The following is a 23,972-nucleotide window of genomic DNA, read 5'->3' on the forward strand; positions in this document are numbered from 1 at the left end:
TTTGCTTTAGTTAAATGTATAAAATAATGCATTGTCATTCTGAAATGCTTTATGCATAATAATTGCTTGATCTGACATTTGTGGCTGGATTATTCTTTGTATTTAACAGATAGCTTATTATATATGTATCACTAAACACTTAAGACACATAAATGAGTATATCTGTCCTATTCAAGTAGGCAAGAATTCTGAGAAAAAGAGTTTGATCAGGCTGCCATACTAAACCCCAACCTTCATGCATTAGAGCCCAGTTTTTTTCTAAGGCAGCATTTTGATCTTCAGACCTGTTTACAGTGGGACGGAGTGGCCCAAGAACCCAGTAGTGGAGTGAGCTTTTCTGTGGCATTTTAACTAACCACAGTATTCATATCCCACTTTAGGGTTCCCAACAAATTGGAGCAGGCACATGGTGAGCAGGACCCCCATCTGATTGTTAAAGCCTCAATTTTTATAGGGATCGTGGCAGGGATCAGAATGAAATCATTCTGCAATATCAGAAAACAGACAGAAATTGGTCTGATCAAATCTAAGGATGGAATCTTGTGAAGGTGCCGGGAGTCTCGGCCAATGGCTGCAAAGCCAGCAAGAGCCCCATGTCACCTCCTTTTGAGAAGGCCTTCTGCAAAACAGGTCAGCGGCGGGCCTACCCCTGGGATCAAGGGCCCCAGGACAGACACTCTGCCCGCTGAGAGCTACCGTACTCAGCAGCGCCCCTGGGGTGGTGGTGGTTGCTGCCAGTATGATACCCACCCAAGACCTCAAATCAAGGAAGAACCCAGGCACAGGAGGGTGATGGTGGGACGGGGATCACGAGAAAGCAGGTCTGCGGGGGAGGAAGGTCAGCAGCAAGGATGGGGGAGCGACTCTCAGTAGGCTTACATTTCCTGATGCTGGGTCCCTTGATCAGGAGCTGAGCACCATTGAACAAGGGATCCGCCCTTGCTCGGCGTGCTCCCTGCATGGCACTCCCATTGCCCGCTGCTGGGTTAACACCAGTGCTGGCCGGATGAGGTGCACTTAAAGGCCTGAATTGGTGGCTGGGCAGGAAAGCCATCCATGGGCTTTCACAGATCCATCAGTTACACGGGAGTTTCCCATATCCGTCAAAATGCGCCCCCTGTTAATTGCAGAATTTGATGTTTTTCTGATGTCATTACCCCCTGCAGCATCAACACCCACCCTCACTTTGCAGGTTAAAAGTACCCCCTGAGGGTCTAATATTGACAAAAATGGCTGATATTCTTCAGTGGCCAGTGTTTACAGGCCTTCATTACGGACACTATTGCCTGACATAGTGAAGATATGGCCTGTGTAAATCAGATACAATATTTTCCTGACTTTTGAAATTCATTTTCACCAAGGGAATTAAAAAAACAAAAAAAGCAACACTTCAAAGGCCAAGGTAAATGATTACTTCCTCAAACTGAAAACATAATTGTGATAATGTAATAATCTAACAATGCACAGACATGACACTTTTGTAGATATAACAAATGCTTAACAGAGTAAAAAGTTCTATTCAGACCATTTGTGAGTTAACTAAGAGAAAGCTTCCTGTTCTAATTTTTAAACAGTTAATATAAGCCCACTGAAAATTAATATGCTCGTTTATTTAGCCCTTATCAAATAAACTCCAGATTTATTGTGCTGAATTTAATTTTAACTATGAAGGAAGCAATATCTAGATTGTTTTTAAAAATGAGATTATTTCAGTGAAGCACACTCTTATTGTTTTGATGATTATAATATAATGTATGCACAATTAACATAATTTAAAATCCTTTTTTTAAAGAACATTTTGGGAACAAGAGATACAGGCGGTGAAACTTCTCTTGGCTGGTAGTACAAAATGGGTGACAGCCAACCAGTTGCCCAATTTTCTCTCCCATTGGCATATTGCCTGAACGTACTGGTGGCAATGTAAAAGGATGAACACATGACACATTTATTTGCCCTTACTTCGCCCATTATTGTAATAGATGTGTTAACCTGTTTATTTCAAATGCGTTCACTCTATCCAAATACAAGATATATGAATGTATTAAACTATAACTAATACTAACTAATATTGGCAACAGTACTTTCTAGCCTGCATATGATAGTTGGTAAGTTCTGTTCTTGTGCTGATTCCTCACCAGGCCTCACAGTGGGGAAGACGAAACTTGGTGGAATGGCTTACAGGGTAGAATTTTCCAGTTCCCCACTGCGGCTGGTTTAATGGCAGGTAGGGGGAGGAGTGAAATCAATGTGGCGAGAGCTGAAAAAAATTAGTTTCCTTCCGGTGTAAAATGACGGTGGGAGCTTGCGCTCCTGCCTGTCATGACTGTCACCAGAGGCAGGTGCTTTACATCCTGTTAATGGGATGCAGATGAAGGCCCGACCGGAATCTTGCCCTCGTATGATTCTCCACGCTGCCAGCGAGGTGTCACGCCGCACCAGAACACACATGGGCCAACAAGGCATGGAGATGTTGGGACCTAACTGAAGAAGGCCTGTGGGAGCCTGCGGAGCTTGGGATGGAGGCCTCCAGTGTCCATGGACCCTGGAAAACCATGTGCAGCAGTAGGTGGGTGGATTTTTGAACTGCAGCAGTTTACAGGAGGTGGATCTTCTATCTTCAGGGGCTTTCAGGAGATGGATCTTTTCCTTCAATGGTGGGTCAGCTGATGTCTGGGTTTTTTTTTAATATGGTGCCTGGATATGATGACAAGGAGCAGCCACCCAGACAGCCCCACCATGCAAAACCCCCAGCTGTGTAATTAATTAAGCTAGCTTCATGCGTTACGGCATGAATCCCACCAGCACCGCAACAGGAAACAATCCCCGCTCCCGCCCTGCCACTGGATTAGTCCTGGAATGGAAAATTCCGCCCTTAATCTGGCCATTTTTGTAAAGAATTGAATGTTAAAAAATAAATGTAATTGAACAAACTGCAGTTTTTTTTCCCATCAGCCTATAAAAGAATGTTTAGCAGTACACCATTCCTATTGCCATACCCATACTACCTCAAGCTTCAATAAAGGTTGAATATATGATTTTTTGAGTTAATGCAAGAAGCCTGTCTTCACAATGCACTTCCCAAATGGGTCAACCCAACCAACAGTTCTTCAATAGTTTTAAATTGCTACTGAAATAGAAAGAACACATGGGAAAATGGCAGGCAATAAAGACCAGCAGGTCCATCAAGCCTGCCATAAACTCATGATGTTTGGAACATCGTAGCTAAACATTAATTTCCCCCATCACCCACCATCACTCCCCCACTAACCCCACACTCTCCCATGCCCCACCTCATCCCGCGCACCCAGCACAGCTGGAAAACCTCCTGGAAGAGGCAAAAAAAGACTCAGCTCCCTCAAGCAATCAAGACTAGGAGATCATATAGACCAAGTATTATTTATACAGCCATTTACCTTCTGCATTACATGATCTCTGTCCCCATCGAAAGGTTAATAGAACAGCAAACCAGCAGTGATCACTACACTTACGCCTTCTATTCCCTATCACATGCTGACTGTAACATCAGCCGGATACTACTTATGAGCAAAAATAGCCCCCTGCACTTCAAGTCATAAGTTCTATAAACCATAATGAACAAGTTTCTTGGACAAACTGGCTATCACCATTTTGCCGATCACACCTTCCAGCAAGATTTGAGCTGACTGACATTTAAAATTAAAGTAGAAGCTGCCAACAGAATGTATTGATATTATCAGTTTTAATAGATTTAGTGAGAAATTCCATTTCTTTATCTACAGCATTTTATGTGGTTGGCCAATTATCTCAGTAATGTCAATGGGCAGGAATCTACGGTCTTTATAATTGTATTATTTTTAACCTGAAACTTCAATGGGTAATTGCATTTGGGCTTTGCTTGGCATCACTCTCAGCAACAGTGAATTTCCCAATTCTTTAGTTCACATTTTAATGAAGTGCCGCTGTCAAGCTGAGAACCAGAAGGGTCAGCATCATCACAGGGTTCCAGTAGATACAGCCTGATAAGAAAGCAGAATCAGAGCATTAAGTTAGAACGAGAAGTCAAACATTGTCTGTGTAATAACATTTTAATACTTAATGTTTGCTGAATAAACCAGATTAATCAATTTCCATTTTGCTGCAAATGAGGTCACTGACTTTATTAACACCTCCTGACGTCACCATAATCTGCTTCCATTCAGCTAACTGGGTTTTTAATGGAAGAAGTAGACAAGGGAAGTCAATGGTTTTATACAAGCAACATCATTATGAAGGACAGGTTAATCTCATGGACATGCATTGCTATGAGAAAGACTAATTTATGTTTGCTATTTGGAAAATTTGTGGTATAACCATTTGTCAGGAGTCCATTTACTGCTAGATTTGGAGTTGGCTAATGAGATTTATACAATGAAAGTAGTCTGTAACTGAACTGACACTGTCAATTTAATACAACACCACACTGAAACTTAAAGATGCAAAAACAATGGTACCTACAGGACCACGTCACTATACTATGTTGAACTTCACACACCTTGCTCAGCAGAATGTATGTATGTGTTATATATATAAAATGCTATCATTTGCAGCCTTTACTATAAAATGAGTGGTATCAACCTTCAAGGACCAAAATGGGGAGTGGGAACAGATAGAAAAGGAAATGTGAAGAGCGATTTCAAAGGGACATAGCACATTCGGTGAACTTTGAATGTCAAAAGAATCATAGAAATAGTAAACAAAAAGACAAACCCAACACTCATACTAATGACCTCACTGGCTCAAAATCCAGGTCCTACAAAGGATTTTATCCTTTTAAATATCTCTGCTCCATTATTCATCAGGTCCACATGTACAAATCTCTTATCGGAAGTTGTGTTGATGATAGAACTGTACAGATGTAGAGTCTGATATAATCTAGCCTGAGATGGTACATTAATGAGCTCTGTAGCCAAATATTGTACATAAAAGGAATGGGAAATCTAGGCATATTTGTTGCTCAAAGTGCTTCTCCAATATCCATTAAGAGTGTATAAAATTATTAAAATATCCCTTCTCATTTAAGGTAGTGAATTTTCATTATCTTTTCTATTCATTTTAATGAAGGCTGCATTATACCAACTGGAGAGTAAATTCTGAACCACTTGTCCCAAGGAAAGCATGCAATTGTCAAAGCACCATCTGGTACTCTCCAGCCCCTTTGAAGTCTGAGGCATTTGGAAGTAACCTTGATATTTGAAGGTAATCTCATTAAACTTGAGCAATTTGCTACAGGATTTCATGACCTGTGCATATGTATAAGAAAATGTCATGAAGGAGAAAACCACACGAGTATATGTTGCATAATACAGCTAGAATATGAAATTGACTTTTGGTCAGTCAGCCCAGCAACAGCAGTGCTAGTTTATCACAAGCAAGAAGCCATATGGGGTAATGACCACATTGATAGGTAATGGACCATATTTTGCAGTTCTGATGATGACAGAACTGTCATCATTTGCCATCATTACAGTGTGAAACTGACAGTAACCTCTGGCCACACATGCACACTTAAATGTAGAAATACAGAAGCTGCTGTCAGTGATTCCCTGCTCCCCCACAGGGTACAATGTTAAAAGTCCTGCAGAAGTTAATCTTTAGAAATCACTCAAATTTTGATGTGAACTTTTATGCTCTAAACTCACTGTAAAAAATCTACAAAGCGTTATGCCTTGTTGAATGGGGCATAACAAGGTTTTTAATGGAATGTTAACTATAATTACTGCTGAACAGCACCTCTAGCCTTGAGAAATGAATTTTATATTCGTGGAACATCAAATTTTTCCATTATAAAAGAACTATAGGTTTCTAATAATAAAAAAATGTCTGTTTATGATATTTCAGTTTCTACATTAATCCCATGCCTGTTTCCCAATCTTTATTTCACTCTCTGTAAAATGATTAAAAAGTGAAGGGTAACCACTGCAATTTATTTCCTGGTTTGCCATCTCAGAGGGGTTATAACATAATTGGCTGCTTAGCCTGCTTCATGAAATCACTGCTGCTATATGCTAGAAACCCATTATAGTTAGCACCAGAATCAGATTAACCTTGAGAAAGGTGAAATCCACACTTGCTTTGTTTGACTCTATTTTTTCACAAGGCAGCTGTTCAAGTACTGAATCAATGGGTCAACCCAAAGTTTGAGTATTGTACTGTTCATAACAGCCCTAATTAGGTAGAGGCAAGGGTTATCATAATCTGTGTTATGGAGCAAAGGCAGGTATGTGGAGTTAGGGAGCAGAACAGCTTCAAGAGTTTAAATGGCCTACCCCATTCCTATTTTCCTCTGTTCCAATGGAACATCAACTCTTCTCATTCCGAGCAATAGTACCTTCTTAATTTTGCAGTTGGCGAGCAGGAGGCGGGGCCTGTGCAGCAACACAAGACTGAGGCCTCCCGACATCACCCCGTGTCATTTCCATTTTCAGATCGGGGGGGCACAGCCGAGTCAGCTGTACGCCCGCCAACCTGTCAACAGTGTCACATGAGTGGGGACATGCCAGGGAAATTTTTTAAACATTTGTCTTAAAAGTTTTAATTCCGAGCTGATCTCCCTGAGGCAGCACTTGGCCTCAGGGAGATGAGTGCGCTCTTTCACATACATGCGCAAAAGAGCGCACTCCTGGCTGAGGGAATCCCCCACCTCCCCCACCTGCACAGGGAACACATAGTGCTTCCTGGCAGATGTCACACTGGGCGGGCCTCGATTGGGGGTGCTGATTGGAGGCACGTCTGCCCACGCTCACTCCTGCACTTCCCGCCCCAATGGGGGGGAAAATTTTTCCCTTTGTTACTGAGCTTGCTTTGTAAATCCATTGCTTACCTGCACCACCAATGACTCGTGCATATCCTGCATTTTCATTCAAGGCATCAAGCTTTTCCTTTGACAATTCTCTTTTCTGTGTTTCAGTTACAGCACCATAATTTTGTGGCCCCAAATTTCTCAATTGCTCCACATTCATAGCCTAACGTAATGGGAAAGAGAGATTTTTGTCAGCTAATTAAGGGCACATTGTATCTGAAAAAAAAATTTAAGATACTCCGACAGATGATGTGATCAAAAGACTTCACTGAAATGCCCCGATTGTTAACAGAAGTCTAGCTAAGGATTTCAAAAGAAAAATGTAAGTACCAATAAATTTGCAGGCACATTTTTCACATTATTAGGGATTTTCAGTCGCTGCCAATTCTGGAAAAGCCTATGTAGGTACACCATCTTGATGACAAAAGACAAACAAGTTGTATCTGGCACAGTGGGGGTTTTCTTGCTCCTTCCCCTGGTGCATTATATTGACTTAGGTGCAACACATAAAAGAATAAAGGCTGAAAGGATTGCATGTCTGTTAAGGGATCTTGGCGTCTGCTTCACTACAAACTTTTCCAAGCTGTTTGCTTTTTTTTGCTACAGAATCTTGTTTTTTCTTGATGGGAATTGACAGTGCCTTTGTATTAAGGGAATATTGGAGATTCCATTGTAATACACCAAACATTGTATAGTAACAAACAGAATAATGATATGATGACGACACTGGGCACTCATCGATTTATAAATAAGGCAAAGGATGTGAAATTTCACTTTGGGAGGGGAGCATTATCAGTGGTAGTGGATCAGCAGGTCATTAAACAATTCAACCAACTCTTTTTTGTATTGATTTCAATTATTCCATTTTAGGAGGTAAATAGGACCCCAATTTTCACTTTACTCAGAACAGATTGGCATCTGTAAGTCCAGTCTCTGACCAGTTCCATGAGCGATGGAATCGGAGAGGAGAGTTGAAGCTCCATGTTCAGCGATTGTAACCATTACCCCGTCAAATTAACTTGCAGCCAGCCAGACTGGCCCGATGTTGAGGCCTCAGTCTTGTGTTGCTGCACTGGGACATCTGTCTGGTGCTTAAATTGCCAAATTTAAATGAGGGCCTGAAAATCGCGAGGGGAACCTTTTCACTGTCAGAATATCTGTCCAGAATATCAAATGTGCTTCGCCAAGAAGTCAAAATACATTTCAAGTTGTCTTAGAATGCATTAAAAATCAATAATGTCCCTCAACCGTGTTAGAACAACTTCCCTAGCATCTGTTGTTCTCATTTGATTCCTTCTGATAATCCACTTTCCAGTGTAATACAGTACAAAGTTACAATGGTACTTGCCGAAAAGACTTTCGGAGGGAACCGGGAGACAGCTTCTGGAGTCAAGAATGATACTGCAGATGTCATCAGTTTGGCCACTTCTTCAGCACTGAGCCCAGCTGTAAATTAAAGGTATAAATTGAGTAGACCAGGACATTAAAAAGCAGCGCATTCTCAACACATTCAATAGTTGCTGTAAACCAGCAGCTTTTTCTACCTTGCGTTGTATTCATGATGACTGCAGTCTGCTAGGCACAAGGCAGGAACTTGAGGGGGTGGGAGAGAAGCTATCTATCCTTCATTCTCTTGCAAGATTGTTGTGGGAAACATAGGGCGGAATCGCCCCAGAAATCTGCAAAGTCCCATACTGAGTGGGGAAAGTAGTGTTTGACCCATCGATGGCATGGACGGTTTTTACTGCCATATTGTTCGAAAAATGCAGATTCACGAGTTTCACGTTGAATTGATGGTGGGGCTGCCTCTGATTCACCTGCCCTGCCATCACCTCAGTCCTTCAGTAATCCAGTCACCATATTTAAAGGGGGCCCCCTGCACAGAGCTAGCCCTCTCTGGAGCATCAGAAGCTGCTGCAGAGTCATGCCTGCCAAAGGGAGGAAACACGCTCCCCCAAATTTAGCTCATTTGTAGGATAAACAATGAGAGGAAATAGTTTGATCAAATGGGAATCACTGGTTAGGTCAGCATTTATTGCCCATCCCTAATTGCCCTTGAGAAAGTGGCAGTGAGCCACCTTCTTGGACCACTGCAGTCCATGTGGCATGGGTACACCTCACAGTGCTGTTAGGTAGTTCCAGGATTTTGAACCAGCAATAATGAAGGAACAGTGATATAGTTCCAAGTCAGGATGGTGTGTGTCTTGGAGGGGAACTCGCAGATGGATGTGTTCCCATGCATCTGCTGCCCTTTGCCCTTCAAGTTTGTAGAGGTGGAGGGTTTGGAGGGTGCTGTTGAGAGAGTTTTGGTGAGTTGCTGCAGTACAACTTGTAGATGGTACACATTGTTGTCACTGGTCCTCAATGGTGGAGGAGGTGAATGTTTGTGAATGTGGTGTCAATCAACTGGGTTGCTTTGCCCCTGGATGGTGTTGAGCTTCTTGAGTGTTATTGGAGCTGCACTCACCCAGGCAAGTGGAGAATGTTCCATCATACTCCTGACTTGAGCCTTGTAGATAGTGGATAGGCTTTGGGGATTCAAGAGGTGAGTTACTGTCCGCAAAATTCCCAGTCTCTGATCTGTTCTTTTAGCCACAGTATAAGATGACTAGTTCAGTTCAGTTTCTGGTCAATGGTAACCCCCAGGATGTTGATAGATGGGGGTTCAGCAATAGTAATACCATTGAATGTCAAAGGCAGATGGTTAGATTCTCTCCATATTGTAACACCTATGCAATTCTTACCTGCTACTACTCCCATCTCTTGTAAATCTGCACCAGTCCAACTTCCCACTTTGGGAAATGCCTCCACTGCCTTTTCCTTCAAAGCAACTAGAGTCTCTGTCTTAGGACACATCACATTCCCAACATCCTTGGCAGCAGCACTGCGGAATATGAAACAGAGCAATCTGTGAGTTTGTTATTGTCTTGTTAATGCTTAGTACAGATGATTCGATTCAAATTTAGAATAATGAAATGAAGCAAAGTCTGATCCTCATAAGCCACTAAAAATAAAAACATTGACCCATTAAGTACATTGGTGTGCCACTGTGGGGAAGGTGGAAGTGACACCAATAAATGCCACCGATTACAGTTCACTTTGCGTAAATTACCATGAGCTTTCTCTATTTATTGAATTCTATGGAAAATATTTAATACCGTGTGCAAATGCACATACGGGCTAGTCATGTTCCAGACTTGCTCATCACTCAATGTTAAGCTATTTAGTCCTAACCAGGATGAAGCTAAGCAAGTTGCAGTGAACCACATGCCCCATTGGACATGGGGCGGTGGGAAAGAAAATCAGTTTTAATTTCCACTCGAATTGATATATTCAGTGACCTCTGCTGCAGTGCTTGCGTGTGGACATTCTGAACATACTCAACCATGATGTGCTCCACATCAAATAGCTTACTAATGTCCACTTTCTAGCCTCATGATGAAGCATGGCTGCTTGGATGAAGTATTGGAAGGCTAAGGCTGTGGAGCTGGACATGACTAAGTGTTAGCAGAAAGGAGGGAAGAAAGGAAAGAAAATAGTTTTTTTTAAAAAGACGCCTAACAGATTTTTCATATCATCAACTTTACTCCATCTTTTTTAACAAATTACTACCACCTCTTCTCCCTTGGCCTCTGCAGGTGAGACTGATTCACTCTCCGCATTGCCAGAAACAATGCAAAAACTATCAAATTTCACAGAGTGATTGAGCACCAGGGTCTTTTCTTTTCCCTTGAACTTTCAACCGGTCCTTTTTTGAAGTGCCTTCCCCAACACCACATCAACTATTTTCATGGCAACCTATTCCACGTATGCATTTTGTAAGGCAGTTTTGTGCTTAATATTCTATATTTCAAACCTTAATCTCATATGTCAATGTGAAAGGACCAAAGGACAAAATGACTATTGAGTTGTTTTTACCTGTAGGCTGTCACGTTAATTTTCTTGATCTGATCTGGCCAACAGCTACAAAGGAAATAGCCCATAGCCACCAGCTCTGTGCCACTGACTGCACTGCATTGTCGCTCACCCAAAAAGTTCTTCATGATGGTCTCGGCTCGTGAGGAATACTTTAAAGGAAAAAAAAATTATGTAAATCATCAGCCCTTGTATGCAAGAATTTAATTATACAGCTACAAATTCATCACAAATTTATCTTTAAGAATCATTGTCAAAAGATGTAAACCGTGAACAGCGTAGTCAGTATTATGAAGGGGCTTACTTGCACCTGAGAGGTATGACAAGACTTGCCATTCAACACCTCCCCTAACTGTATATCACTACATCTTCCCTTTGCCGATTTTTAAAATCACAGCATCTGAGATCTCTGGAATTCTACCCCTAAACCAATCCTACCTGGTTACCTCCCTTCAAAAGCAGCCCAAACTCTATGAGCTATATATCTGTCTGGCGGATCCTGTGTAGAGCCCAATAATTTCTTCATTCTCTCAAGACAGGTCAGATGGGTTCTGTAACAGGTGTGAAATCTGCTCTGCTATAATTCTGCGCAAGGATTGAAGATTAAAATCAATCTATCCAATCTTGTCACCAATATCTTTAGTAAGTTGTTCTTGTTGAATAATAATGAACCCGTAATTTTACTTTTATTTTTTTTTGCCTACTTACAAACAAAGTGTCCTAAATAGGCCCATCATTCACATATCTTCCTAATGGCAACTCCTTGAAAGTCAGAATGCAATTCATGGCCAATGGAAAACAATTCCACCTATTATCTTTGCATGAGACAGAGCACTTAAAATGGCTTTCCGGTTTAAAATGGCTTTCCGGTTTAAAATGGCTTTCCGGTTTAAAATGGCTTTCCGGTTTAAAATGGCTTTCCGGCTGATGTAAATGATAAATCAGCAACTTATCCTCACCTCAATGCTGGCCCAATCCTTGTATTCTGAGATTGCACCAATAGTATCGATATCAGGTTTAGTGAAATGCTTCTTTACTTCATCTTCACTGAAGCCAAGTGTAATCTTTTCCAGAGAGGCGAGCTCGTCGTTTGTGATATCCATGCCGTAAGCCTGAAAAGACAAGAATCGACATATATATAACTACAACTTCATATATATAAATATATATATATATATATATATTTGTAGTATATGTTTATAATGGTTTTAATATAGTAAAATAAAACAACATTTAAACATTTTCTTTGTTACACTAACCATGATGGACACTGTATGGAAATTTTGTTTATAGTGAGGAGGAAAATCGCTAGAGACCCCGGAACACAGGTATGTGGGACAGGATGGGAAGGTTGTTCTCGACCCTTCTCGCTCCGAATTTGATTGGGGTGAGTCAGGCATGCAATAGGCTCTCCACCACCCCCAACTCCAAGCTTGCCTCCTGGATGGGGCATTGAATTCCACTCATCATCTCACTGCCTGCTTCACCATTGTAATGCATTGAATGGCATGAAGTTGCCACAGTTCCGCATTAGGCATGAACTAAACAAACTGCAGAAAATTAAGTCAAGCCATTTTGACTGGAGATGCCATTTTATCATCATGATAATTGTTAATTGGTGCTTGTCAATCTCTTGCACTGTGAAAACAGGTAATAATTGCTGCAGATTGAAAAAATGTCATTTAAACCATTTGGGGCGAAGTCGTCCCAGATTCGCACAAAGTGTGGTGGCAGGCGGCAGAAAAGTCATTTTACCCATCAGCTGCAATGGTGGTTTTTGGAGCCATATCATCCCATTCCTGCCTCATTAATTATGCAGCCACAGGAAACACGCCGTCTCGCTGGCAGGCGGCCTCCAAATTTCCCGCCACTTCCAGCTACTTGGCCGCTTCATCACGCAGGGCACCAAATTTAAATGGCAGCCGCATGTACACTTCTCAATGCTTGCAGCCTGGATTGCTCCAGTGAAGACATGGCCCCGAAAGCCCAGAAGAGTGAAGCCCCTCCCTGCTCGGCTCCTTCTATCAGGTCGCTTTGTTCGGCGAACAAGGTTGAACACTTATTTACTGACGAGTGAGTTGGTAACCAAGACGATGGAGGTGAAAAGACCATTGTAAAATGAAGCACATGCTGTTTAGTCACATAAATAATGGAACACCAACATGTGTGTACTTCTGAAACACAAAACCTATTCTAAAACTACTGATTAACAATGTAGCCCGTGCTACACAGCAATTGGGTAATATCATCACGTGGTCAATTGGCTCACATTCTCTTAAAGGTGTACTGCACTTCAGGTTACCACTCCTCCAATTCAGTGACACATCCCTGGGACATCTTCTGGACGTTGTGGAGGCCCACCACAATGTCCTCTACCCCTGCTCTGGTTGCAGGAGACCGATCATTCTTTCCACACCAGCTTGGGAGACAGGGGCAGAGGTAGTCAGTGCCGATGCTGCACACAAGAGTTCAGCTACCCAATGCAGAAAAAGAATGAATGATCTCACCCGTGCCATCAGGGCAAGCATCTTATCACTCTAAACTCACACATTCACTGACATCTCACTCACTGCCAGCTCAAGGGACATCACCACTCACTCTCTCTCACACATCCTCACATCACCATCCAGCCTCATCTCCTCTAGAGACTGCCTCCTCAGCCCTCACCATCTTGAGGCCATTTGCACAGATCAACATGTGCCCCCACACACACCCTGGGATACCACCTTCCTCAGTATAGCCTTCGCCCTACAGCCTCTCCCTGCCTGTGGCCATTTCTCCCCCTTCCCCAAGCAAGCCCTAGCCCTGTAGCCATTGAAAAACTATCCTCGCCTTATGGCTGCTCTGGTAGATAGAGACAGGCCCGTGAGCCCCACTAAGAGTGATGTGGTGTTGCCTGCAAAGCCTGGCACTGATGACCGTGAGTGCTGCTCAAAGCAAGGTAGGCAAACAAACCTCGAAGTCCCATGCAAAGTGCAGCTCGTCAGATATGTGTTGCTTATGCACAGTTGTGAAACATGTCAGTGTGCAGGGCTTATAAAGAGATGCTAAAGTATTGAAAGTAGGGTCCCAACATGCAGTGGTGGGAAACAAGGCCTGCCATTGATGGGTGGAGCAGATGATCACAAATTGGTTTCACAGGTTTTTGGTTTTCTTGCCATGTTGTACCATCCCAACCACCATGACACCCAACGCTAATGGGGCTGGAACATTCTGGCCTTAATTTCTTTCCCTTCTATATGTTTTTCTTTCTCTTTTAACGAATCCCTCTTTCCCTCTCCTTAATTCACTCTTTGTACCAGATTAGACATTGAAATCACCCTTTCTAATTTATACTTATATCCTTCAATTTGATTGATGAAGGAAATCCATTTTAATTTTAACCTTTTTACCCTGAACATTTTAATCAATGGGGCTGAGTTGTCTCCTGAACAGAACTGACAGGATTGGGTTGTATGAAAAGTCCTCGGAGAAGTGATGGAAAGACTTTTGCTTGCCCTGACCTCTCAGGCCCCAGCTGCCCCATTTTCCATGTTGTTCCATTATCAGCTTAAACTTCTAGCAATTTATTGAGTAAAATGTTTTGCGCTAAAGGGTGCAGTGCCAAGTCTAACAGCGGACACCATTTATTGCCCTGTTGTAGTTGGCACCATCTGCCCCTCCGTGTTTTTCACTTTTTCAAATATTTCATGGAACTCAGTGTAAGGATCTAGGATGTGAAATGTATCTCAGGTGGAAGCAACTTGGCAGCCTGACTTGCACATTAAAGATAGTATATTTTTAAATAATCAGTGGAGTGTAAAATAGTCTACCGATTGGCTATCTCCTTTTCTTCATTCCTGCCCAAAATGCATATCAAAATTTCATCTCAATACATCCACTGAACCATCACGCTGTATAATGCATTTTTCTGCTGCTAAAATGCATCTGTCCAGAACTTAGTATAACACTCCAAGGCCACGAGATTTAATTGCTCTACCTTTCTGTGCCAAATGGAGGTTGATTGTTCAAAGGTTTCCACTTCAATTAAAGGTCTCACTGAGTCCTTTTTATTAATACTTTGTTTTTAACAATAAAGAGTGGTACAGAGCCTCAACGAGACTTCACCTGAAGTATTATGTTCACTTCAGAGCAACGTACCTTAAGAACATAAATATTGTCCTGAGAAGACGGTAGAGTGCCAATTTACCAAAATTAAACTGCGGCTAAAAGGGTTTGAACGTGAAGACATTTAACTTGAGTTATATTCCCTTGAGTTTAGAAGTTTGAGGGTTGATTGAATTGAGGTATTTAAACAGAAAATAGGATTCAATGGACTAATTTCAGAAAATGTACTTCATCAGGTGGAGGCATTCCAAAAGAGGAAGGCACAATTCCAAAATTAGCACTAGACCATTCTGAAGTAAAATTGGGAAGTATTGGGAAAAATTTTCCCTCCCGTTGGGAGGGAAGTGCAGGAGCGGGCGTGGGTAGGCATGCCTCCGATTGGCGCCCCCTGATTGGGGGAGCACCACCATTTTACATGGGCGGGCCAATTAAGGCTCACCCAGCTATGTGCTCCCTGTGCGGACAAAGTGGGGGGGGGGATTCCCTCAGCCAAGAGTGCGCTTTCTCGCACATGCACGCGAAAGAGTGCACTGACCTCCCTGAGGCTAATTGCTACCTCAGGGAGATCGGATGCAAATTAAAAAATGTTAAACACCTGATAGCAAAATTTTCCTGACAGGTCCCCTCATTGACACTGTCACATGAGTTGGGACATGTCCATCACTTTTACTGAAACCTTTATTAAATATTTAAAAACCCTCATGAAACCTCACCCTGCCCATGGACAAGGTTTCTTAAGCCCTCCAGGGTTCCCAGCCTGCCCGCGGGCAGGTCCATTAATGATATTAATTACTTTTTAAATGGCCTCAAAAGGCCATTGACAGGTCGGTGGGCACGCAACTGATTCAGCTGCGCCCCCACCAACCTGAAAATGGAAATGACGCAGGGTGACAGCGGGAGTTCCGCCCAACCTCATCCTGAGTCATTTTATGTGTTGGCAAGTGGGCCCCGCCCCCCCTGCTCACCAACCGGGAGATCCTCCCCATTGTTTCACGTAAAGGATTGTAGAAATGTGGAACTGTCTCTCTGGATGCTGGGGAAATTGAAATTCTAAGACAGGTTTTTACTAGGCAAGGGAACCAAGAGATGTGGATCAAAGGTGGATAAATAGAATTCATGCACAGATAAGGCATATTCTAATTAAATAGCAAAATAGGCTTGAGGGGCTGAATGGCCTACTTCTGTTCCTGCATTCACAATCTGCCTGATTTTCAGTCCACTGAAATCAACTGACTTAATTTAAAATAAATGAGAAAATGATTCTCCCTAAACTACTCATTAATGCCTGTAATGAATAATGCCGCAGGAATTTGAATTAAACACTCATCTCTTACTTCATGTTTTAACTAACCATCTATCCTGTCTTCGATTGTAACAAATATTGGATCATTCACTCTGGTCCCTCCACTGATGATATGGATAGCTACACGGTGTTAAAAAAAAAGTCTTGTCTTCTAACAATTTAGTCAGTAAAAAATATTTATTCAGCGTCCAGTAAAAAGTAAAGTTTGAGCTGACTGAAACTGCTTTTTTGTGATTTCATAGAATTACTCCTTTTAATATGCTGCTTTGTCTTAGCAGTCACTGTATGCCACAATAAACAGACTTGCGAATATAATGGTCAAACTACATTCTTAATTATCTTACAAGTTAATGCCTTTGGCTGTCAGATAATTTTTCAATCCCTTCTCTGGCCTGCTCTCCCTTAAGATGCTATTTACATCTTATTATGCACCTCTGGCCTCCCCTATCATTCTGAATTGCTTTTATTGGTTATGTAATATTTCTGTAACCTTTATCAACGTTTTATCTCTAAGGCCCAGAATTGTGTCAATTTTTCCTTCATTTCCTTCAAGAATATTCAATTAAACAAGTAGTTTTTGGCAGGATTAGACTTGAGCCTGCTTTATAATTTCAGCTTCACTCAAAGTCAAAACTGATAGTTTTTACATTTTATATAAATAGCTGAGTTGATTGAGGAAATAAAAATGTTTATGTTGACGGAGCTTCAGAATCTGCACAAACATCTAGAATCCTCAATAGGTTCTCTTAAACAACTCCTTCACATATTAGGCTTTTCTTTTGTCCAGCGAGATCAATCAAAATTGACTAGCTTCCAAATCAGTAATTTTCATTAACTTTGCGTTGAAGGTCTATTGTTCAAAGGCAAGTCTCCGGAATACTCCAAAATGCTAATTAGTAATCAGACATTTCTCTGTACAGTTGATCTCCACGTAGCGAGCTCCTGAGTTCAACCCAAGCAATTTGCTGAGCAAAAACTGAGTGAAAATTCTAAATTTACCTCATGTAAATAATGCTAGTAGGAGAAGGGGAGAAGTCCCACCCGCAGACATATTGGGAAGAGGAAGGAATTAACATCTCAGAGGATAATGTGGAAATACAGCTGGCTCAAATTGCAGAACAGAAGAATGTAACTATTGGAGTATCAGGTAGAAACCATCACATGTAGCAGCATGGACAATGTGCAAGAAGGTGGCTGTGAGTAGGACCTCCATAACCCCAAGGACTCCCTGTATCAAACGTAGTTTAATGCCTTTACTATGTTAGCAGAGATAGGAATATTTTCAGGTGAATAACAATGCAGTTAAATAAACCACAGAGACTAGAATAACGTTCCTTGGAACAACAGTCAAACATTTCTCTGTGAGGAATCGCATTGCACCATTTTCCCTGTCCCAGGAGCAGAATCACTTGGCAGCACTCATGTTAAATATCTCACAGCATCTAAGCCATTTAGCATAATGGAGTGTGACATCCTAGATCAATTTTCCTTTACATTACATTGTTACCGTACATTCAATAAATCCTAATTGATTGCGGCTACAGAATATGGAGACTCCAGCAAGCGAGCAAGCAGTTAATACAATTCCTCCTGAAGGAAGCAGCTTACAGTGCCAGGTGACTGGTGGAGGGAGTGCCACTATCCAGCATTTAGCATCAGTTGAAGGAGCAGCAATAGCAAAAACAACATTCAATTCCTGGGAAGTTGGGGATGTCAACGTAGGTGTCTCAGTGTTTACACTGGAGTTGTGAGATCGTACTCTTTTTCGTATTTCATGATCCTATGTGCTCTTGAAGCTCTTTGGCAATTACCACTTCCTTCAAAAAGTAGCTGATTAGGATAGGATGTTACTCAGGCACACCAAACATTAGCTGTACTGCTTTTTCCCCCCAGAGGCTGCAGGATGGGACACCACTGAGATGACTGCTAAAGAGCAAGGACTTGCAGTCCCTGCTACCTCTGGTGACATTGGCAGCCAGTCATTTTCCATTTTATTAACCCTTCCTTGCGCTTGGTAGCCCAGAAACACCCTCTGAATGGGGTAGAGATACGATAGATGAAGAATTATCATAAAGTGAAACACAGGGTGTGTGGAAAGCCAAAGGATACAAATTTGGAAGTGCAGCCTGATGAAGTTTAGTGGAGGTGCAAGACATGGTACCCCTTGATTGCAACGCAATGGGATAATGATTTCAGGGGTTCTGCCATGAAAAGAAGAGTGGCAGCAGAGCATCAGACACATGTAGACACTCTGTTCGGCTTTCCTGAGAATTGCGGGTAATGGCTATGCTAATGGTGGAGTCCACAGTCCTGCTGTGTGTCAGCATCGAATAGCATTTCAACTCATTGCACAGAAGCCTGGAGAAAGTGGTTCTCCACTGGGTTTAATCTGAGCACACAGTTGGTATCATTAATTTAGCTAGAAAATTGGATACTACAATATTGCTTGAATACCAACATTCACTATGCTTCAGCGTGCGGAGTTCTTTGAGAAGTTGCGACATGTTAATGGGGCCCTTTAAATGCAAGATGTGATTTTCATTTAAGATGGCTCTGCTGCAACCTCATTTACAATTTAAAGGTAATTGGATTGTTAATGACTCAACAGAATGTAAAAGCTGACCACTGTCTATCAGGAATCCCTTCTCCCTTTCTCCACATCTGGTGCAATATTGCAGGAAGAACTATTGTGTGCATCTTTATTATAAGCACAACAGGGGTGATTGTCATCTGCCAGTTGTTCTATTCATGTTGAAATATGGAGCAGTAGGCAGGCACAATTTTATCAGAAACTCCTAGCTGCCCAAGGTCATTATTGTTGAGTAGGCCTCACAAAAAGTGGCCAAGCTACCATCCAAAACATGCAAAAGCCTTATTAGATATTTATCTCAGAGTCCAATGCCATTTATAACGCTAACTTTAAAAGGCTGCCCCGAATGACTTACATAAAAGGGTAGCACTGCTTTTTTGGATGTTGACAAAAGAACAATGAAGGTCTCTCCTGGCCTCACAGAAATCTTTCCACCCATTGCTGGTTGCTCAGAGATCCTCCCTCACCTGTCCTTCCCACCCCAGGATAGATCACTCCCTCTAAGGGAATACTCCTGGCACAGCTCCTGGATGGTGTCAACACAATCCCACCTTTCAGTAAGATATAATAATTTTTATAATGTTATTGGAATTTATTATAACAGAGTGATAGTGTGCTCTGTGTCTATGTGTGTGTGGGTGTGAATTAAACGCAGCTTGTCTGAAGGTTTTGATATATCAAAAGATAACATTTCAAACCTAGCTTAAGTAGATAAACATGGGGGATGTCTTAGAATGTAATGTGTAAAGGGAACATTTACATTTTTAAATAAAGCAGACTAGCTTGAATTTAAAGGAGGGGTGAAATGGTTCATCTAGCCAGGACACGTTAAGAAACAGTGTTTATTTTTCCCAAAGATCACTGGTAAAATTGGTACTAAGATAGATTTTTATTATTTAAGAGGTAAAGTCCAAAGACATAGTGAAACCATGGGAATTTTCAAAGGGGAAAATATGTATAAATGAGAGAAGGTTGTATGTAAGGGCAGGCATTTTAAGATCTAAAACAAGTGTGAAGAGCCTCCAGCATCTATGCCTCAAGGTGCTGTCGACAAAGAACTGGGGAAGGATTTTGCGTCCGGCGGGCAGGCGTAAATTAGCATGCAATATCGCTGGGTGAGTGTCATGACATCATCGTACACTCATGCGATATTTCAGTTGGCGGGCACGAGAGTCAGCAGCGCACCTTTGACAATTAAGTGGCCTATTAAGGCCACTAATCAATTAATTAAATACTATTTTTGCTGCCCATCCAACCTGATGGTTGGCGGGCGGGCGAATCGGTCAGGCGGCCTTTGCATTTTTGAAGAAACCTCATCCGGGGCAGGATGACGTTTCCGACAGTAATTTTTTAAAAAAAGTGTTTTGACAGAATTTTTATTATGTCCATGTTCATGTGAGTGAGTCCTATGTGGGGACTTTTTTCATATTTTCCACATCTTTATTCAAGACTTTTATATTCTTCAGCTCCCTAAGGCAGCTCTCTGCCTTCTGGAAGCTTTCATTGCGCGCTCCCTCTCTCATGTGCAGACTCCAGCACTTGCTCTCCTCCCACCCCCAACCTGACAGTGTTGAGCTTCTCAGCGCACCTTTCATGCTTGCTGGTCTTTAATTGTCCAGCCAGCGTGAAACTAATTGCGGGTGGTGCACCATTTCCCAGCCGCTTCTGGGCCCGCCCAACAATCCCAAAATCCTATCCCTGAACTTAAGAAAACTCACTTTGAATTGGATTATTCAGGTACCGTGTTTCTTTGCCTGAGTCTGTTAAAATCTGTGCATCTTACTGTTCCCTTAACGAAAGTGTAACTAGGAGTTAGATTAAATAGAGGATTTAGAAGTTATTAAAGTATTAATTTGTAAATCTATGTATGTGCTTAAAATAATTTCTTCTATTAATAAATGTTTAATTTAGTTTTGTAAGAAACCTATAAGACCCAGTGGTCTTATTACTGCTGAATTCAAGGCACTCATCTCAAAATATAATAGATACACTGCAGGAATTCACTGAAGCTCCTATGACAGCACCTTTCAAACCCATGATCACTACCATCTAGAAGGACAAGGGTAGTAGATAGATGGGGACACCACCACCTGGAAGTTCCCCTCCAAGTCACTGATCATCGTGACTTGGAAATATATCACCGTTTCTTCACTGTTTCGCTGGGTCAAAATCCTGGGACTTCTTCCCGAACAATACTGTGGGTCCACCTACAGCACGTGGACTGCAGCGATTCAAGAAGGCAGCTCACCACCACCTTCTCAAGGGAAACTAGAGATGGGCAATAAATGCTGGCCCAGCCACTGAAGCCCACATCCCGTGAATGAATAAAAAATAAAACACACAAATTGCCAATCAATTGTGGCAGTTATTTCAAGTTTCTCTTTGGGATTTGAGTAACTTGCCACTTACCATCCACCTGCTGTAACACATCCAGTTGGAAAGCTTCTTGTCAGCCATTTATAACTTGCCTAAGTTATGCAGAAGAGCTCCAACCATGAAAATGGTTCGGCCCTCTCGCTGGTGCCATCAGGCGTGTTGTGCAACTGCTCTGCCAGCGACCTGCCTGATGTACTTTGTGTATGTGAATTGGACTCCAGTGGATTTAGAATGTGTTTGCAATTATTGCTGGGAACACAACCAGACCATTTCCCCTCTCGTCAGTATTCCAACTGCTCACCTCCAGGGCCTTCGATGCTAATGCTCTCAGCTGAGTATTGTTGAAGCCTGTGACCTCAGTCAGTGTGTCCAGCGAATTTATGAAGTCTTCAACTGAAATGCAACTCAATTGTTCAGCAGCCCACAATTTGTTTGCTTGACCAAGGTTTTCAATTTCCTCTAAGGTGGGACGTTTTGTACAATCTGGAAGTAAAGATAACAATGGATAAGAAGACAGACATTTATTTGATCTGATGTTCAGCTCTATCAATGTCAGATATAAGTCACAACTCCTGAAACTGGAATGCAGTGTCAATACCGTACAAGCCCAGGACCTATGAAAGCGGGGGGAATGTTCAGGAGTGAGTGCACCTCCGATCGGTGCCCCAAATTGGGGGCGCATCGCCATTTTACATGGGTGGGCGAATTAAAACCCGCCCAGTGTGACATCCGCCAGGAAATGCTATGCACTCCCTGTGCGGGAGGTGGGGGGGTTGATTCCCTAAGTCGGGAGTGTGCCCTTCTGCACATGTGCACAAAAGTGTTCACTCATCTCCCTGAGGCTAAGTGCTGCCTCAGGGAGATCGGCTTCAAACTTAAAAATGGTAAATGTAGAGAAATAAAATTTCCCTGACATGTCCCCTCATGTGACACTGAAACTTTTATTAAATTTTTAAAAACCGACATGAAACTTCATCCTGCCCGTGGATGAGGTTTCACGCTTTTTCTGAAACCCGCCAAGGCTCCCGGCCTGCCCGTCAAATTTAAGGTTAGATGGGCAGGTCTATTAACTAGTTCAGTTAGTTTTTAAATGGCCTCAATTGGCCGTTGACAGGTCGGTGGGTGCACAGCTGATTCGGCTGTGCCCCCATCGACCTGAAAACTGAAATGATGCGGGGTGTCATAGGGAGTTCCGCCCAACGTCATCCTGCATCATTTTACACGTCGGCGAGAGGGCCCCACCCCCTGCTTGCCGCCCTCAATATCCTGGCCTATGAATCAGTTTCATTGGGCATTAAGTTTGAAGCAATTTCTCTAGTCAACTTTAGAAAAGCAACTAGGTAAAGGCTTATTGGCAAGAATGTTCAGAGGTGGGGAAGCATCGCCCAATGTGCCATTTTACAACTTAGCTGCCAGTCCTACCTCCTAATCCACCTCCATGGGGCTGGGAAAGTTCAGCCCAACATCACTGGAGTAGGGCTTGAACCCACAATCCCTGATTTAGAGGTAAGAGTGCTACCATTGTGCCAAATCCAAAATCAAGTTCAAAAAAGTGAATCTGGAAAAACAAAACCTCTTGGACCTCAGTGTACTGACAACCCCAAAAGAAAGCAAATACATTTAGCCACAACTTGCGTGTCACCTAGCTAGTGTTTATGACAAAGTTATCTTCTGGTACTTCACCCATTTCACCAATAAGAAAAATTAAAATAATTTTTCCTAATCTGCCATACTTTTAACTTAACTACTTGAGCATTAAGCATTGCATGGGAAGAGTGCAGACAAGGAAATCAGATGAGAAAGATTCCATTTCAGTCATCGATGACTACCTGATTTTTCTGTCATTAATTTAAATGAAATGACAATTCGGTTGGTATTGTTACTGACATGTGATTTTGTGATAGATTTTCCACTCGGCACTTCCCAGAAGATGTTTAACTCCTTGGTGGCAAAGACAAAAATCGCCTTCATACTGTGTCTAAAAGATTGATTCTCCTTTGTTGTCTTTCTCCTTCATGATGTTTTTGGTCTGAAGATCAATAACCTCGATGATGCCTACCTGCAGCCCATTTTCTCCTGTTGTTCCCAGAGGTGTTGTTCAGAATATCGAAGCGTTTTTTATAAAGTAAAGAGAGGTCAGGAGAGTTGTTAAAATCAGGAAGGTTAGAATCCTTAACAGACTTGTGATTGGAGAGGATTTCCTTCAGTGCCGTTTGGATGTCATCCTAAAGAAAAAGCCAAATGTTATAAAAGAGAGCCCAGCCCGTGTTTAACATGCTTTATAATAAAGGATGATTGGCACTTGACTGTGCCCAAGGAATGCGTGGTCCATGGGAATACAATGATCAGACATGAATTCACAAAGGGAGAGTTAAAAATGTCCTTGGGGGTAATAGTGGACAGTGTTCAGATTATATGTCACAGCAGTTACATAAGGTAGTAGAACGCTTGGATACGTAGAGAGGACTGTCGAACACAAATTCACAGAGGCTATGTTAATGCTTCAAAATACATTCACTAGACTCCATCGAAAGTATTATGCTCACTTTCCATAAGTAATCCACAAAAAGAAATGCAACTGTTGGAAAGGCTGCAGAGAAGAACAACAATAGTCCCCAAGAATAAAAGAAAAGTGGTTAAAAAAACTGAACTTGACTATCTCATGCATCCAGTCATGGTACCTCCATGTACCTCTTAAGGGCTGAGCATGGTAAGGACAGTAGAACTACTAATGTTATAAACCAAACGAAACACGTTGGGCAAAACATTTTCACTCAGTGGGTGGGTGTGTGCCCGACCCGCTGGAGTGTGAAATGACCCATGTTGATGTTGGCTGAGTGTGCTGACATCGACGCACAGTTGGT

General features: G+C 42.1%; 1 protein-coding gene across 3 annotated transcripts in view; it reads right to left on the bottom strand.

Annotated features, from left to right (window-relative positions):
* Nucleotides 1-3,282: 3,282 nt before the first annotated feature.
* Nucleotides 3,283-23,972, bottom strand: part of LOC121269484 — a 101,444-nt gene continuing 80,754 nt past the window's right edge. For all 3 annotated transcript variants that reach the window (XM_041174077.1, XM_041174075.1, XM_041174076.1), the window contains exons 18-25: nt 23,168-23,333; nt 21,410-21,591; nt 11,692-11,844; nt 10,736-10,884; nt 9,562-9,701; nt 8,166-8,263; nt 6,839-6,980; nt 3,283-3,995 (exon numbers count right to left, since the gene is read on the bottom strand). In XM_041174077.1, the coding sequence (XP_041030011.1) occupies nt 3,925-3,995; nt 6,839-6,980; nt 8,166-8,263; nt 9,562-9,701; nt 10,736-10,884; nt 11,692-11,844; nt 21,410-21,591; nt 23,168-23,333 (1,101 nt within the window). In that variant the 3' untranslated portion in view covers nt 3,283-3,924. The remainder of the gene's footprint in view (nt 3,996-6,838; nt 6,981-8,165; nt 8,264-9,561; nt 9,702-10,735; nt 10,885-11,691; nt 11,845-21,409; nt 21,592-23,167; nt 23,334-23,972) is intronic.

This window comes from Carcharodon carcharias, chromosome 25 (assembly GCF_017639515.1).
Source record: "Carcharodon carcharias isolate sCarCar2 chromosome 25, sCarCar2.pri, whole genome shotgun sequence".
NCBI classification, from domain to species: domain Eukaryota; kingdom Metazoa; phylum Chordata; class Chondrichthyes; order Lamniformes; family Lamnidae; genus Carcharodon; species Carcharodon carcharias.